Source organism: Balaenoptera acutorostrata, chromosome 7 (genome assembly GCF_949987535.1).
Source record: "Balaenoptera acutorostrata chromosome 7, mBalAcu1.1, whole genome shotgun sequence".
NCBI lineage: Eukaryota > Metazoa > Chordata > Mammalia > Artiodactyla > Balaenopteridae > Balaenoptera > Balaenoptera acutorostrata.
Window position 1 is genome coordinate 60,967,302 of NC_080070.1, and position 14,886 is coordinate 60,982,187.

At 40.7% G+C, this 14,886-nt stretch overlaps 1 protein-coding gene across 5 annotated transcripts in view; it reads left to right on the forward strand.

The window, feature by feature from the left end:
* Positions 1-14,886, forward strand: part of DYNC1I1 (dynein cytoplasmic 1 intermediate chain 1) — a 336,428-nt gene that overhangs the window by 210,814 nt on the left and 110,728 nt on the right. For all 5 annotated transcript variants that reach the window (XM_057550171.1, XM_057550173.1, XM_057550172.1 and 2 more), the window contains one exon: positions 5,043-5,168. In XM_057550171.1, coding sequence (XP_057406154.1) covers positions 5,043-5,168 — 126 coding nt within the window. The remainder of the gene's footprint in view (positions 1-5,042; positions 5,169-14,886) is intronic.

Here is a 14,886-nt window from a genome sequence, read left to right on the forward strand (position 1 = left end):
TCTGAGTGAATCTACATGCAATCCAATGATATTAAGAAAGAAGAAAAGGATAGAGGCATAGTCTTAGCGTCTAGTAGAGGCATGTATGCTTAGGATGATTATGAGTGGAACAGAATGGAACAGAGGGGAAAAAAGGAAGAAACTGTAAGATTCCTGCATAGCTTTGCTGTGACCTCTTGTACTTCTTAAAGAAGAACACTTTAACTTTGTGATATTTGCAAAATATCCACCAAACATTATTCCCTGGAAGACATTTGGGCACTTGGTTAATTATGTCAACTTTGCTATTCATTGAATATTGTTTAGCACAGGGGGTCAATAATACTATCCACATATCATATGACAGATTTGGCAGACATATACAAAACCAGACATATGATCTCACTCCCACCATGTATATTCCTCTCGTATGTAAGTTGCATCCTCTAACCTTGGAGTCATCCAAGATACAAACCCAAGTAATTTTTTCTTTTTTATTGAAGTAAAGTTGATTTACAATGTTGTGCTAATTTCTGCTGTACAGCAAAGTGATTCAATTATACATATATATACATTCTTTTTATATTCTTTTTCATTATAGTTTATCATAGGATATCGAATATAGTTTCCTGTGCTATACAGTAGAACCTTGGTGTTTATCCATTCTCTATATGATAGCTTACATCTGCTAACCCCAACTTCCTACTCCATTCCTCCCCCACCCCTCTTCAAGGAATTTTTGGTAGCTCATTTATTTGCAAAACCCAATCAAATTTACAGTAGCAAAAAGACCCCCACTGTGACCAATTCAAATCCACTTACATGTGGAGTTGATACCTACTTTATGTCATGCCCTCCACTTTTTGCTTATTATTAGGAAATAGCTTCCTAACTGGTCTCCCTGCCTCAATTCTCTACACTGTTGAGTCATTGTAAGTACTTTTCCAGTTTACTATTTGTAAAGATTACTTATTTGCTCTCAGTGTCACCTTGAGCAAATTACCTGACTTTTCTTGGCTTAAGTTTCCTCACTCATAAAGTGATAATCATACCTAGCTCACATGCTTATTGCATTAAATGAGTAAATGTATTTAAAACACTTAGAGTTTTAAAACTGTCTAGTATATAAAAAATACTCAATAAATGTCTAAGTAGTAGTAGAATTAGTAGTATTAGTAGTTGCGGCGTATGACTCCCAGAGTGAAGTCTAAAATCGTTAGCCTGTACTCAGTGACTTCCATGAGGATGCCCTGAGGCATCTGCAGCCCTTTTATCTTTTTCATCTCTTCGCATAACCTGCCTCCCAGCCAGGTGCTATAACCTACTGTCTCCTGAATATGTTCTCCACTGCATTAGTCAAGAAAACTTTACCGCTGGCTACCTTAAGCAAAAAGGGAAATTTATTCGAGAGCTACTAGGGTACTCAGGGAATCCGTGGAAGAGATGAAGAACGGGGACTCAGGAGTATAAATCTGGGCAGCTTGAGAGGCTTCACCAATAAGATGCTGTCATAAGCTGACTCATTTGCCAGCCCATGGGTTCTGTGTCTCAGCTCAGAAGTTACAGTAGCCAAGTTAGAGAATGTGATTGCCCCAGCTGGGTCAGGTAGGAGCCCTGCAATGAATTAATTGTCCCTGGGAAGTTAGACACCTGTGTATGGAGGTAATCTCCAAAGACTGGGAGAATCACTGTGAACCAGGGAGACACCCAAGAGAGATTTCCTGCATCAATATTTGTACCCTCGTCTATACTCTCCTCTCACTTCTCTCCTAATCACCTAGCCATTTAACAGGGCCCAATCAAGTCTCATTTCCTCTCAGAAGTCCTTTCCAGTATCTCTCCCTACCATACCCCATTCCAACTAAAGTAGTTATTTTCTCCTGTGTGCTTTGATAGAACTCCTTTTGTATCTCCATCTTAGCATGTTCTGCTTTTATATTTGTGTTGTAGTTATTCATACATGTGTCTCACCTCCCTCTGCTAAGTGATGAGCTCCTATAGAGCAAAGCGTGTTACTGTTGAAATTCGTGTCCCACATTTTACCTGGCACCAGTGCCTCTCATATGCATGGGGGGGGCACTTGACGCATGCCACAGTGGGCTGGAAGGGACATGGTCTTTGAAACCAAATAGACTTCAAGCAGGGTCTCACTTTATCATTTATTAGCAACTTAACTTGGAACAAGTTCCTTACCCAGGGACCCTTGGCTTCTTTGTAGAAATGGGAAAACCATTGCTTACTTTAGAGAATTGTAAGGATCAAATGAGTGAACATGTTCCCCAGCCCAGTGTCTGGCACATAATGGCATTTAAAACATGTTGGTTCCTTCCTCGCCAATAAATGTCAGATTTTATTTCTTTATAAGAAAAAGCAGCTTGAGAGCAGATCTGGTAATTTCCGGGTAAAATTCTCCTAGGTTAAATATTAGATAATTCAGCCCCGTGAGTAATCACAAACTTCCTAGTAGTTAATATTCCCTTTAAGATCATAATTTTAACCTTTAAAGTTTAAATAATCGTGCAGAGATTTACTACTTTTTATTGGAAAATAAGAAAATATGATTAGTCATGTTCAAACAAACATACGAGAGGAGACTTTGAAATCACAAACACTTTCAAGAGATAAGAGTTCATCAGTATCTTTAGGCCTTTTGATCCTAGTTATAGATATTTCACCAAAAGCATTTCACTGGTATTTTACAAAAATTCTCCCTGTTTTCTAAAGGAGTTTTAAACCCAATAATGTAAAATATTTTTTTAATGAAAAAAGAAGAACTGCAAGTGGGAGCCAGCGATGAGACCCAGATGTGAAGCTGTGGGATATTATTCCAGACACATCTGGCTGTCCATTGGCCACTGTGGTAGTGGTGTTGATGTTTATAGAGTTGCCTTTTCACATGTGACATAGTTAAACTTCAGATGGACAGTCTGGAGACTTCTGTGTTTATCTGGATGTTAGTTTCTTTGAATGGGCTTCGAATCAAAGGCCTTTTTCTTAACAGGCCTTTGATTCATCCGCTAAGGAGTGTTTTCTAATAAAGAATGATTACTTTCCCCTGGTGGCCACATACGTGTGTGTCGTTGTAGGCTTATACTTTCTCTGTACCAACTGGCAAGTTGTAACTCTCTGCAGCTTTCTTAAGTTGAGGGAGCTCAAAGAATGAATACAATCACATAGAAGACTTAGGTTTAATTATTTTTGATAGAAAAAAAGTTGATGTTCAAATTTATACAGGCAATCTTACGTTAAATATATGCAGTGTAGTGAAAAAGAAGGAAAAAATTACCTGTGAGCAAAGACTGATACGACCTGCTATAATCCTGATGCTATTTTTAACGGAGCTGCCTTATGGGAATCCCAGGTAAGAATGACATTTTCATGAAATGTACTCTAACTCATAAATACCTGCCATGAGATTCAGCCTCAGTTTATTTATAACACTCAGCATAGAGTTCATGTATGGTGAGTAGGTATTTCTACTCATTGTAGAGTCCTCTTTGTTATTTTACTGCTTGTGTTTCTTTTACTTGAGCTTTTAATTGTTGGTGTTATTTAACAACAAGATTAAAGATAAGGTCTTGCCACTGAGCACAGGGTTACTGACATTAAGAAAGAGCGTTTGTAATTCAACAGATTTTGGCACAAGTTTATTGTGCTAGGACTTACTATCCTCTGGATTCAGAGGTCAATAAAAACAAGTCCCTATACTCAAAGAGCTTACAATCTAGTAATAGACATAGACCAGGACACACACATAGGGGGACACACATAATGCTAAGGGAGCTGATGAGAGGCAAGGAGGGGTGGTGGATAGTTAGATAGGATTGTCTGGAGGACTTGATGCCTGCATCGAGTCTTAACGAATAAGTTAATGATGTAACCAACACAGAAGAGGCATTCCAATGAGAGTGAGTATCAGACTCATGGTACAGAGGCTGTACCTATGAACCTCAGAACTAGCCCAATGAGGCTGGGTCATAGAGTGGGGTTGGGAGGAGGGAGGGGAGGTTGTAGGAGATTAAGCAGAGAAAGTAGAAAATAACATCATGAAGGATCCTATATGACCTGGATTTTATCTTGAAAGTAATGATGAGCCGTTAAAGTATTTTAAGCAGAGGAGTGACTTAGCCAAATGTATGTTTTGTAAAATCATATTGACAAAGGATGAAGAGTGGAGTAGGTGAGGGTAGGGCATGGCAAGCCTGGAAGCAGGAAGCCATTTAAAAAACTGTTGTCTTCATCCAGACAAGAAATTCATTTAGGAGCCCTCTGATCTTAAGGATAGAAAGAAAACATGCATTTGAATGGTATTGAGGAAGTAGTGAAACACAGTATATGAAGATGAGAAAGAGGGAGGAGTAAAAATGAACGTGGAGTGTCTGGCCTGGACAGCTAGGTAATGTCAGTGCAAAGCACTAAAGGGATGAATGTTGGAAGAGGGAATGTTGAAAGAGCAGTAGGTTTTTGTAGAAGGCAACAAGCTCGCTTTCCTATGCATTGCATCTGACGTGTCTATGGACAGCCTTGAGAAATCCCCAGTAGCTGTAAAATCTGCACCTCAGAGAGAAATCAAGCCTAGAGATAAAGATTTGAACATTGTCAATGTATTAATGCTCATTAAAGCTATTGATGAGTTCACCCAGGGACAGTGTGTCGAGAGAGACAAATAAGGGCAGAAAACAGCCCCCCTTGGAATATAGGCAATAGAAGAAACTGTAGGGACTGAAAAGAATGGTTTGGAAGAAGATCAGGAGAGAAAGATGTCATGGAAGCCAACATAGGAGAAAGGAGGGAGTAACCCAAATGTCATATAACCCAGAGAGATCCACCAGTGCATGCAGTTTAGTAGTCATTGGTGACTGTGGCAGCACACGTGGAACGTTTGTTGGGAGTAGAAACCAGATTGCAGTGGGTTGAGACGTGAAGTTGGTATTAAGTATGCCACAACTTAAAAAGAAAGTGCCATTTAAAGTATGTAATAGAGCATGTGTCTGTTGGAATAAGAATGTTTTCCTTGTGTTGTCATCTTGGCATAAGCCATCCTTGTGACCTCTTCCATCCAGTACCCCGAGCTGATGGTCGCTTCCTACAACAACAACGAAGATGCTCCCCATGAACCAGATGGCGTGGCCTTGGTTTGGAACATGAAGTTTAAGAAAACCACACCAGAATACGTCTTCCACTGTCAGGTAAGAGTCAGCAATGTAAAAAAAAACTTACATCTCCTACTAGACCAAATATAGTTCATGCTGCCTCGCATCTATTTTATGCGGAGAAGAAGAACCGAGTTTAAAAATGGAATTGTTGACAATTTTGGAAAATTCCCCCACAGTAACCTAATGTCTGGGAAAAGTGGCAACCCTCTCCAAACAGTTCGGAAGCCCGGTTGGGGACTGTGTGTCATTTTCTTTCCATTTCAAACAGCCCCCGTGAGGATGAGTTTATAAAGACCTCGCACTTAGGAAGAAATCTGGGTGTACCACTTCCTCTGCTTAGCAGGAACATATGCTTGCCCACCCTCGTGGACACCCTCAGAGCAGTACCATTTCAAGTTCCCTCCTCTCTCTGAAATGCAGTTCAATGGGATTTCGCCAGTTTTAAGTTTACGGGTGCCATCTTGCTTTACAGGTAATAATACTTTCGTAGCCAGTTGAGGGTAAGGTTTATCACTATCTTTCTTGACTTGTTGAGAAATATAGATACTGTTTCCGGTTTGCAACTAGTCTGGGATATTTTACTGCTTGTATCTGCTGACACATTGGTCTTCTCTTCCATTCAACACAATACAGGCTGAAATTATGTCACAGTTGCACACACTCGGCTTTGCCCTGTTGCCATGACTCTGCTGAAATAATAGGCCTTGGTAGTGGCCAGTACACCAACCCCTTTATTAATGCCCCTCTCCTGTGATTACGCACAGGAAAATGCAAACGAACAGTTTAGCTCAAAGCTTCAATTCCTCAAATATTACGATTCAGAGGTACTGAGTGGCAGATTACTCTGAAAACAAATACATTAGTTGAAGAAGGTGGGTAAACCTGTTGATATTCGGAAGCTTAGTGCCATTTTATATCTAAGAGCTGAGTATCTTTTTGAACTAAAATATGTTTAGACTTTAGAACAGTATCAGATATAATTTGGGGAACAAGAACTGCTGGAGTAGAAGTCCCAGCTTCAACCTGATTGAGTAACCTCTAACTCTTACCATGTTTTTCTAATTTGCTATCTTAAAAACAAGAAGTCCTGGTCTGCATAGTAAATAACCTTTATTTTTTGAACCTTTGAAATAAGAACAGTTTTTTCTTTCTTTTTTTTTTAGATTATCAAATTTGTCAGTCTGATACGCTCTTTCTGTAAACATAGAAGCACAAAATCCTAATTTTATTCAGTTTAAAGAGTTTTGCTGAATTACCAAGAAAATACTAAAAGGATTATGGGATAAGCAGAAGCACATTTTTTGAAAAACAGTGCCATTTAAGCTATTTTGATATTGTATGAAGCATATATTGAATTTTTTTAAATTTAAGAAGTGACACTATATTGTTTTGGTCGAAGTACTTAATGTTTATCCTAATTTAAATATTTTATTATATTAACTGACGAAAGGTAGCCTGTGGTAATAACAATTTGATAGTGTGCTTAATATTCACAACATTGCACAGTAACAGGTCAGTAGGAACTAATAATGCTGAGTGAAGAGGCAAATTCCAAAAGTCTTTGGAATTAACTGGAATTTTCAAATTATCTGTTTTATCACACAGTGATTAATACCAGTATTGACTGAAAGGAGCATTCTTTCTTTCACCCCCTGGTACCTTTGGGATCATTTACTAAAAGCTTCACCAAAAGGCATTTAACCTTATTTTTAGTTGCCCCCTTAAATGCTCCAATATATGTGTTTTAGAAGATATACCCTTGATTTTTTTTTTTTTTTAAGTCAGAAGTACTCTGACTATCCTACCAAAAGATGCTGACTAAACTATCTCTGTATTCCCCAGATTCCTACTATTATCTTCACTTCATCTGGTGACCAGAAGCAGCTGGGGGTTCTAAACTCTACTAGCATTCTTACTGAGAAAGGGGAAAATTTTAATACTTTTAAACTTTGGGGTTAAGTGACATGTGCAAAAGAACAGTCTAGTGACTTAAATGTTAATCACATCTAAATACCTTCACACCAACATTTAGACTTGTATTTGACCAAAAAACTAGGTACTATAGCCTAGCCAAGTTGACACATAAAATTAACCATCATACCTGAATTTCACCTCAGAGCAATCCAGGAAACTAATACCTTTCACAACTGCTAAAGTCCTACTGATTTCAGATCACTTTGGGCTAATAAGCAAATATACCTAGAGTGATCAGCTTTGAAATTTATTAGACCTTGAGTGGGAGCTTTCCTAAGAGGTGAGAAAAAAACAATAATTTGAGGACACGGGGAATGTCTCTGTGACATTGATCTCTGAAAATAAAAAAGATATTAACATGTTTTAAGAATCTACATTCATCGTGGTAAGCTCCCATTACTCCCCAGGTGAGAAACTGTGGCTCAGAGAGGCCATGAACCCGGGCAGGTGCCTGTAAATGGCAAAGCCAGGATTGAAGTCAGCTCATATTTACTCTGAAGGCTGTGTATTGCCTCTTGCTACATTAGTCAGGAATTCAGCCAGTTAACACCACGCAGGTATGTGGCATGGGGTTCTGGGGAGAAGTGAATAGAGAGAAAAATGGAACAGAGATGTGTTTTCCATCTTACTTGATCATTGCAATCACCTGGGTGACTTTAAGACCTACTACTGATGCCTGCGTTTCATCCAGAGATTCTGATTTAATTAGTCTGGGCCACAGTCTGGTCATTTTTAAAAGCTCCCAAGTGAGTTGAAGATGCAGCAATAGTTGAAAACCACTGGAATGTAGAGGAGAGATGAAGAAAGGTGATAGATAGAGATGAAGATAGGTGATGAAACTATTTGGCTTCTTTATTTGGAAGTATGTCCATCATTCCTTTTTCCCCTTTGGCCCAAACTAGAGTGGCGTTTTTTGCCTTTGTTACTCTGATGCCCTCCCACCTGACCCTATTTGAGAAATTTCCTACCAACTCCCTGCCCCTTCCCACTTCACCTCACCTGGAGGAGGTGGAGACCTCCACGCCCCACCCCTCCTCCCACACACACTTATTTCCTTGCGCTCACTTATTGGTGGGATCTGCTTCTGTGGTGGTCAGAAGATCCGGAGTTGTTTTTCCAGGAGTGGACTCAAGACCATATTGAACACGACACAACGTGCATTGGACAGTGCCATTTCTTTTGGGATAATGACACACCTTGCTGTAGTTGATCTCCGTGAAGTTCGGATCACTGCCAGGTAAACATCAGTGGCTGCCAAAAGAAAACAAAAGTGCCGTGATAGTGAGTATGACTGAGCTGTTGGGAGACCAAAGCAGGGGTAACTTAGGCAGCCAGGGAAGGTGTAGGTGACTTAGTGGATGGAGGTGAGGTGGAGGGAAAAAGTAGTAAGGGCAGTTTGGTTACCATGCACTAACCATGGTAGTGCAGGGGGGAATTTGGAGAGCCCACAGAATTAAAATACACATGAGAAAAACCAAAACCGCCACTCACTATCACTTTTCTTCTTATATCCTTTCTGTTCATTGGTAAAGCTTATTTACTACATTTGGTCCTTTCCAGACATTATCTCACTGAAATTGGGTAGAATGAATGTGCTTCCACATTCTCCTATGATGTTCCAATAATTTCAAAATTAGTTTGCTTAGTAAGAAAGAGGACTGGGGGTGAGGAGGAGCTACGGGTGCCTTACGATGATTGTACTTTTATCATTTTGGAATAATCACGTTAGCTAGCCATTTCTTGCTGACCTCTTGATTCTTCATGTTTTCGCAAGTGTATAGTTGCAAACAAATCCTGTGGCTCAGAAAAGCATCGTTTCAGGCACTAGAAAACAAATGCACAAGACGCAGATATCAGTTCTGTGTTCCTTTGCAAAGACTGACAGGCTTTTAGCCTAATGGTAGAAAGATTGCAGGAGGAAGGCTCGTTTCTCTCTACTGAGAATAGCAAGGCCAAGTACCTTCCACTTTCGTGGGCAGTTTTCTGTCTTTACTAAACTGAATGTTTAGTGTGGGCTCTGGTCCTGCATTTTCTATTTTCATTTCAATGAGAGCCATCCGTACTTGGACGACATCGGCAACTCTGCATAGAAATCAGCCACTCGGCCCCACCGCACCATCTGGCAGCGCTCCTGCTGTCTTCTGTAGTGGCTTCCACACACTGTCATTAGATTATGTGTCTGACCACCCTGCATTGCTTACCCTGGTGTGGTCTTTCTCTTTTAAATGCAATGAATAGAATCAGAAATATATATCTTAGAATTATCTGCATTGAGGTAAGTGGAAAAGCTATATTTAGAGGCTTGGCTTGGTCAGAGGTTTTTATTTTTACTTTTATTTTTTTTCCTGATTTGGTTTCTTTGTTCTTGGCATTCTCTTTTTGAGGATTATCTGACAATGACCTGAAACTGACACAGACCTGAAGCTCTCCTGATTTCGGGGGAAAGCAGAATGTGAAGTGGGGTTAATACCAAGTAACCTCATTTGTGCCAGTGTTTAAAATCCTCAGCTGACTCCCCCCCCCCCCCAATGTGTGGCTGCGCTTCTCATTAAGATTCTATAGAGGTTACAGGTGAGACTGAAGCTACAGCTTTAGCCGTCCAGGTGCTCGGTTTTGTGTGAGGTTCCTGCTGACCTCGTCATCCCCACCCTCGCTGTGAGGAGTGATGGGAACACAGGAGAGAATGTGGGCTGCTGGTGAGGGGAGTGGACAGAAAGGCAGGACTGGCACCTCTGTTCGTAGCTGACCACACTGCTGAGTGACCCTGGGACAGTTGTTGAGGCGTTGCTGTCATGTCGTGGAGAGAAGACTTTCCCTGGTCTCTGGTGGAACTGTGAGGTTTATTGCAATAAACTTGATTTCTTCTCCCATCAATTTTTGTTCCTCCCCCGGCTCAGACTGTGGGCTATAATCTAAATGAACAAAACAGCTATGGACACAAAGATATACATTAAATGAATTTTCCAAGGTATATTATGACCAGAGAAGTGTTAGAATTTGACTTGAGGATTCTTTTTTAATGAAAGGACAGGTAACTTCCTTATGGCCTAACTGATTTTGGTTTTTTTTCTAAGCTTTTCTCTTCAGTGTGGCAAGGAGTGGTTACTCAGTAGAGGTCAGAAAAGAGAAGGGATGAATGAATGGAAAGTTGTTTGACAACTAGGGTTATGTATTCAATATGAGTTCCTGGGATGACAAAGTGAGGGCACAGAATAGGTGCTTAGTAATTGGAGAACAAACTTCACAGACAAGGACGTGCTCAGTAGTGTAAGACCTAGTTTTCAAAGGCAATGCTGGGTGGACTGCAGGATGGACTCTTACATAAAAGATGCAGATTATATGGATCAGACAAGAACAGCAGCACAGCAGGGCTATTTTGTGTCTTTAGGAAAAAAGAAAAGGGAGTTTACACGTACATGCTGAAATGAAACACAGACACTCGGAAACACTTTTTTTTTATGCCGATTGAGTATGACTGGTCCGACGAGCGAGGCTTGAGCTAGACACTGATTCTTATTAAACCAAACAGCAGGAACTTCTTTTTCTGTTTTGGCCCAGGAAGCTGGAAGCAGAGAAACTGCCTTGCCAGCTCTCATTCTTTACCTGCCTGCTTTCTAGAATCTTCTCCAAAAATTAAGGAGAAGCAAAACTGATCATTGGGATACATCTAGGGAGATTAGAGTTAGCAGCAGGATTATAGCCAAGAGATTGTATCAGAGACGAGTCCTCATCTGGAAATAGCAGTGAGGGAGCTGTGTACCTGACACGTGACCAAGTGAGCTGTTAGATGCAGGGGATGCCATGAGAGTCCACCTTTGAACACATTGTTTTTAAATTCAAGCTGAAGTTTAACATTATTACAAAGCTACCTAAGACTTAAGAGCGTTTGGTCTGCCCCATTAATGTGCAAAGAAGTTGGAGGCGCAGAACCCAACACTGAAGATTTTATTCAGTTCCCTAAATGCCCTTCCCTCCTCTTGCCGTGCCCTGTGCTAAAACGGTCTGAACTGGGCTTTCTGTGGTTGTGCTTCATCAAGGAATTGCCCAGTAATTATTGGTGCTGTGCATTGAGCTCCAGACAACAGCATGAGCGAGGTTTCCGGCCTGTCACTCCCCTTGTCCTCACCACCCTGCTACCTGGCCATTCACTGAGGTCACAAGAGCTTGGTCTAAGGGAAACGGGTGTTTTCAGGGGTCTGGGTTGAATACCAATGGGGTTCTCCTTACCTCTTAGGATTATTGTGAGGATAAAAGAGATAATATAGGTGTATTAGTCTGCTCAGGCTGCCATAACAGAATATCATAGACTGGGTGGCCTAAACAACAGAAAATAATTTTCTCACGGTTCTGGAGCTGGTAAGTTCAAGATCAAGGTGCCAGCCATTTTGGTTTCTGGTAAGGACTCTCTCCCTGGCTTACAGACTACTGCCTTTTAGGTATGTCCTCACATGAAGACAGAGAGTGAGCTCTTCTGATGTCTTAATACCATCACAGGGGCTTCACCCTCATGACCTCGTCTAAACCTAATTACCTCCCAAAGGCCCCGTCTCCAAATACCGTCACATTGGGGGTTAGGGGAACATAATTCCGTGCGTAGCAATAGGTGAACATACTTTGAAAAGATAAAAGTATTCTCTTTACATTTGGTTGTTTCCCTATTACTGCATTTTAGTCCATCCCATGGAAGGAAGCTTAAACTTTGGTATTCTTATTTTCCTTGCTTGAGTATTTTGCAAAGAAATTTCACCTAACTTAGATTCATTCATTCAACAGACATTTATGGGGTACCCACTATGGCCAGGTCTTCACAGCAACAATAGGCTAGAGCTGAGAAGAGGCTGTCCCCCCTCCACAAGAACTCTTCAGTTTGCCCCCATCCCTGCCATGCCCTAGTTGCCATCACCTGGCCAGCTCCTCTCTCATTGGTTAGATCCCTCTGTGTGCTTTTTAATACGTAAATGACAAGTGAAGAGGAAACCTGAGGCAATTCCAAAGTTCTATCTTCCCAATCAAACTTTTGTGTCATGACTAAATGATGATGAGATATTTGCTGAGTCCTAGGAGGCAGTTAAGCACACAGTGGATAAGAGTGGGCTAGAGGGCCATGCAGCCTGGGATTGTAATTTGGGTCCCACTACTTAGAAGCTGTGTAACTTTGGGCAAGTCATACACGAGTGTCAAATAAATGAATACGTATAACGCATTCAGAGTCAGGCACAGAGTAAGTAACCAGTAATTGTCAGCTACAGTTATCTACTATGCAGACTGTAATTCAAAATATGGAACAATCTGTATGGCATTGTCCAGGCAGCATGGATTAGGGCCCCCTTTGTGTCAAGCATCCCATCTTTAGTGGCTGAATGGGGGAGGTCATGACTGAAGGGTGCAGGAGGGAGGGTGCAGGGTGACCGGCAGCAGAGGAGCACTGGGAGGATATGTGGAAAAGCAGTTTTCTAACAAGTACAAAATAATCTCAGTATTTTGATAACTGGTACTGTTGTATTGGTACACATGGCTGAAGTAGTATCCTTGCTTTTCTGCTTCCACCATGTACTGGGTACAGATGCGTTTGCTTCCGTGGCTTAATTACTTACACTGATTGATTGCCTCAGGCACAGGCTTCATAACGGAACCCACTGGTCTCTAACATAGCTCATATGGCTGCACTGAATTCTGTATAGACTCGCTGGCCGTTTGCCACGCTTGACTCACTCTGTAGACCCTGAAGCAAGAGTAAGGAAGATGGGGCTGACCAATGTTCTACTTTCAGCTAAGACTAGATTAGCATCTCTGTCAAGAGCTAATCTCTCCTAAAGACTTGGATCCGGGCCCCCCAGGTGGGGCTTCCATCTTCCATCCTCTGAAATCTCAGATTGTGCTTTTCCTTTATCCTACAACATTTTAGGCAGAAGCAGGTTTAAATTATACCAGGTGGTCTAAAAGGAAAGAGAAGTCTCAGAAAGGCAGCCCTGTCCCTCAGAGGTGTGGGTGTGGAGGATCCCATTCCAGGAAAGGAAACAGAAGCCAGGAGTGGACTGTCGTGGTACCCCAGATCATGTTAGCATCTGCCAGGAGTGTTCTAGGATGCGACCACCCCTGAGTGAGTGCCTGTGCATTGCTTTGGAGTCTTTACATTCTAGGCACAGACTCACTCTGGACTTCAGGCCATCTATTTCTAAAGAATAGACATTTTTCCCCTTTATAAACTTGACCAAAACCTTCTACTTTGTGTCTGTGTCTAATTTATTTCAGACAGTGGCTCAGCAAAAAAGCTGATCTTTCCATTCTTTAACTTTTGAAATTATTTGAAAGCATTATTATCAGAGAATTTGTGGAAGGAGAATCATCATCCTTACTTCCGGGGAAAGTTTTTTTTAACCTTTGTTGTGACAAGTGGTCCACCCTTTGCTTTTAGCATGCTTACATCTGATTTATAATTTTTTTTTTAATAAATTTATTTATTTTGCCTGCGTTGGGTCTTCGTTGCTGCGTGCGGGCTTTCTCTAGTTGCGGCGAGCGGGGGCTACTCTTTGTTGTGGTGCGTGGGCTTCTCATTGCGGTGGCTTCTCTTGTTGCGGAGCACGGGCTCTAGGCGCACAGGCTTCAGTAATTGTGGCACATGAGCTCAGTAGTTGTGGCTCGCAGGCTCTAGAGCTCAGGCTCAGTAGTTGTGGCACATGGGCTTAGTTGCTCCGTGGCATGTGGGATCTTCCTGGACCAGGGCTCAAACCCGTGTCCCCTGTATTGGCAGGCGGATTCTTAACCACTGCACCACCAGGGAAGTCCCTGATTTATAATTTTTAAATGATATGTTCATTAGTAGCCAAAGAATTAAACAAGATGTTGCTTTTCTTAGGCGAAAGATTTAGCTTAGTCAGTTTTTAATTGTAATCTTCTCGTAAATGCATTGAGTTTGTTACATGCTACAAATCATTGTTGCCATAATCATTTTATATTTATACTTTTTGTAGTTGCTGTTCTCTAAAGTTGATAAGTTTTCTCCTTTTGACTTGTTTTAAAAAGTATTTCCAGCATCTATGTACAATAAGGTGTGTTCTTTGCTTCTTGATAACGTTGTCTAGCATTATGTTGAATAGTTGAAGTTAAATTTATTCCTTATACAACAAAAACCTTTATTTCTTTAAAATAAGTTTGTTTTAAGTATGGTCTTCTGAAAAGAGAAAGGGACAAGAGCAAAAAGTGTCTAAACGCACACACCCAAGACTCTAAAATCCTAGTCAAAAGCTATATTTTATAAAAGAGAATTATAGTAATGTTGATGGTTTGCCAAAACCTCAAGCAGTGACAAAATCCACAGAGTGTCCTGGAAGGGATGCCTTTGCAAAACCATGCCTCTCCAGATGGTTTGGATTAGAGATGTTTAAAAACACATGGCAGCATTAGTTTGGTTTAGAATTCATAGTTAATTCAGTAGATAAAATAATGCAAATTTGAAACCCTAGCCTGTGTATCAGAAAAATCATCAAATCTTATGATTGCTCTTAGGGGAGGTTGGTATGTGATGTGTTGATTTTTTTAAATGATCTAATTGAAATAATAAAATTAAGAAGGAGTAAAAAAGATTTAAAATACAAGAGTCTAAGTAAAAGCTTTTCTTCTCTGCAGTATATTTATTCCTTTAAGCTGTCATATCCAATCAATTTGTATGGGATTCGACAGCCAATTGTCATTTCCTGAGATAAACTATGTAAAGAGGTTGTGTTACAGAGGCAGCATGAAAAAAAAAAAATGGAAAAAATAATTCCAGAGCATGATG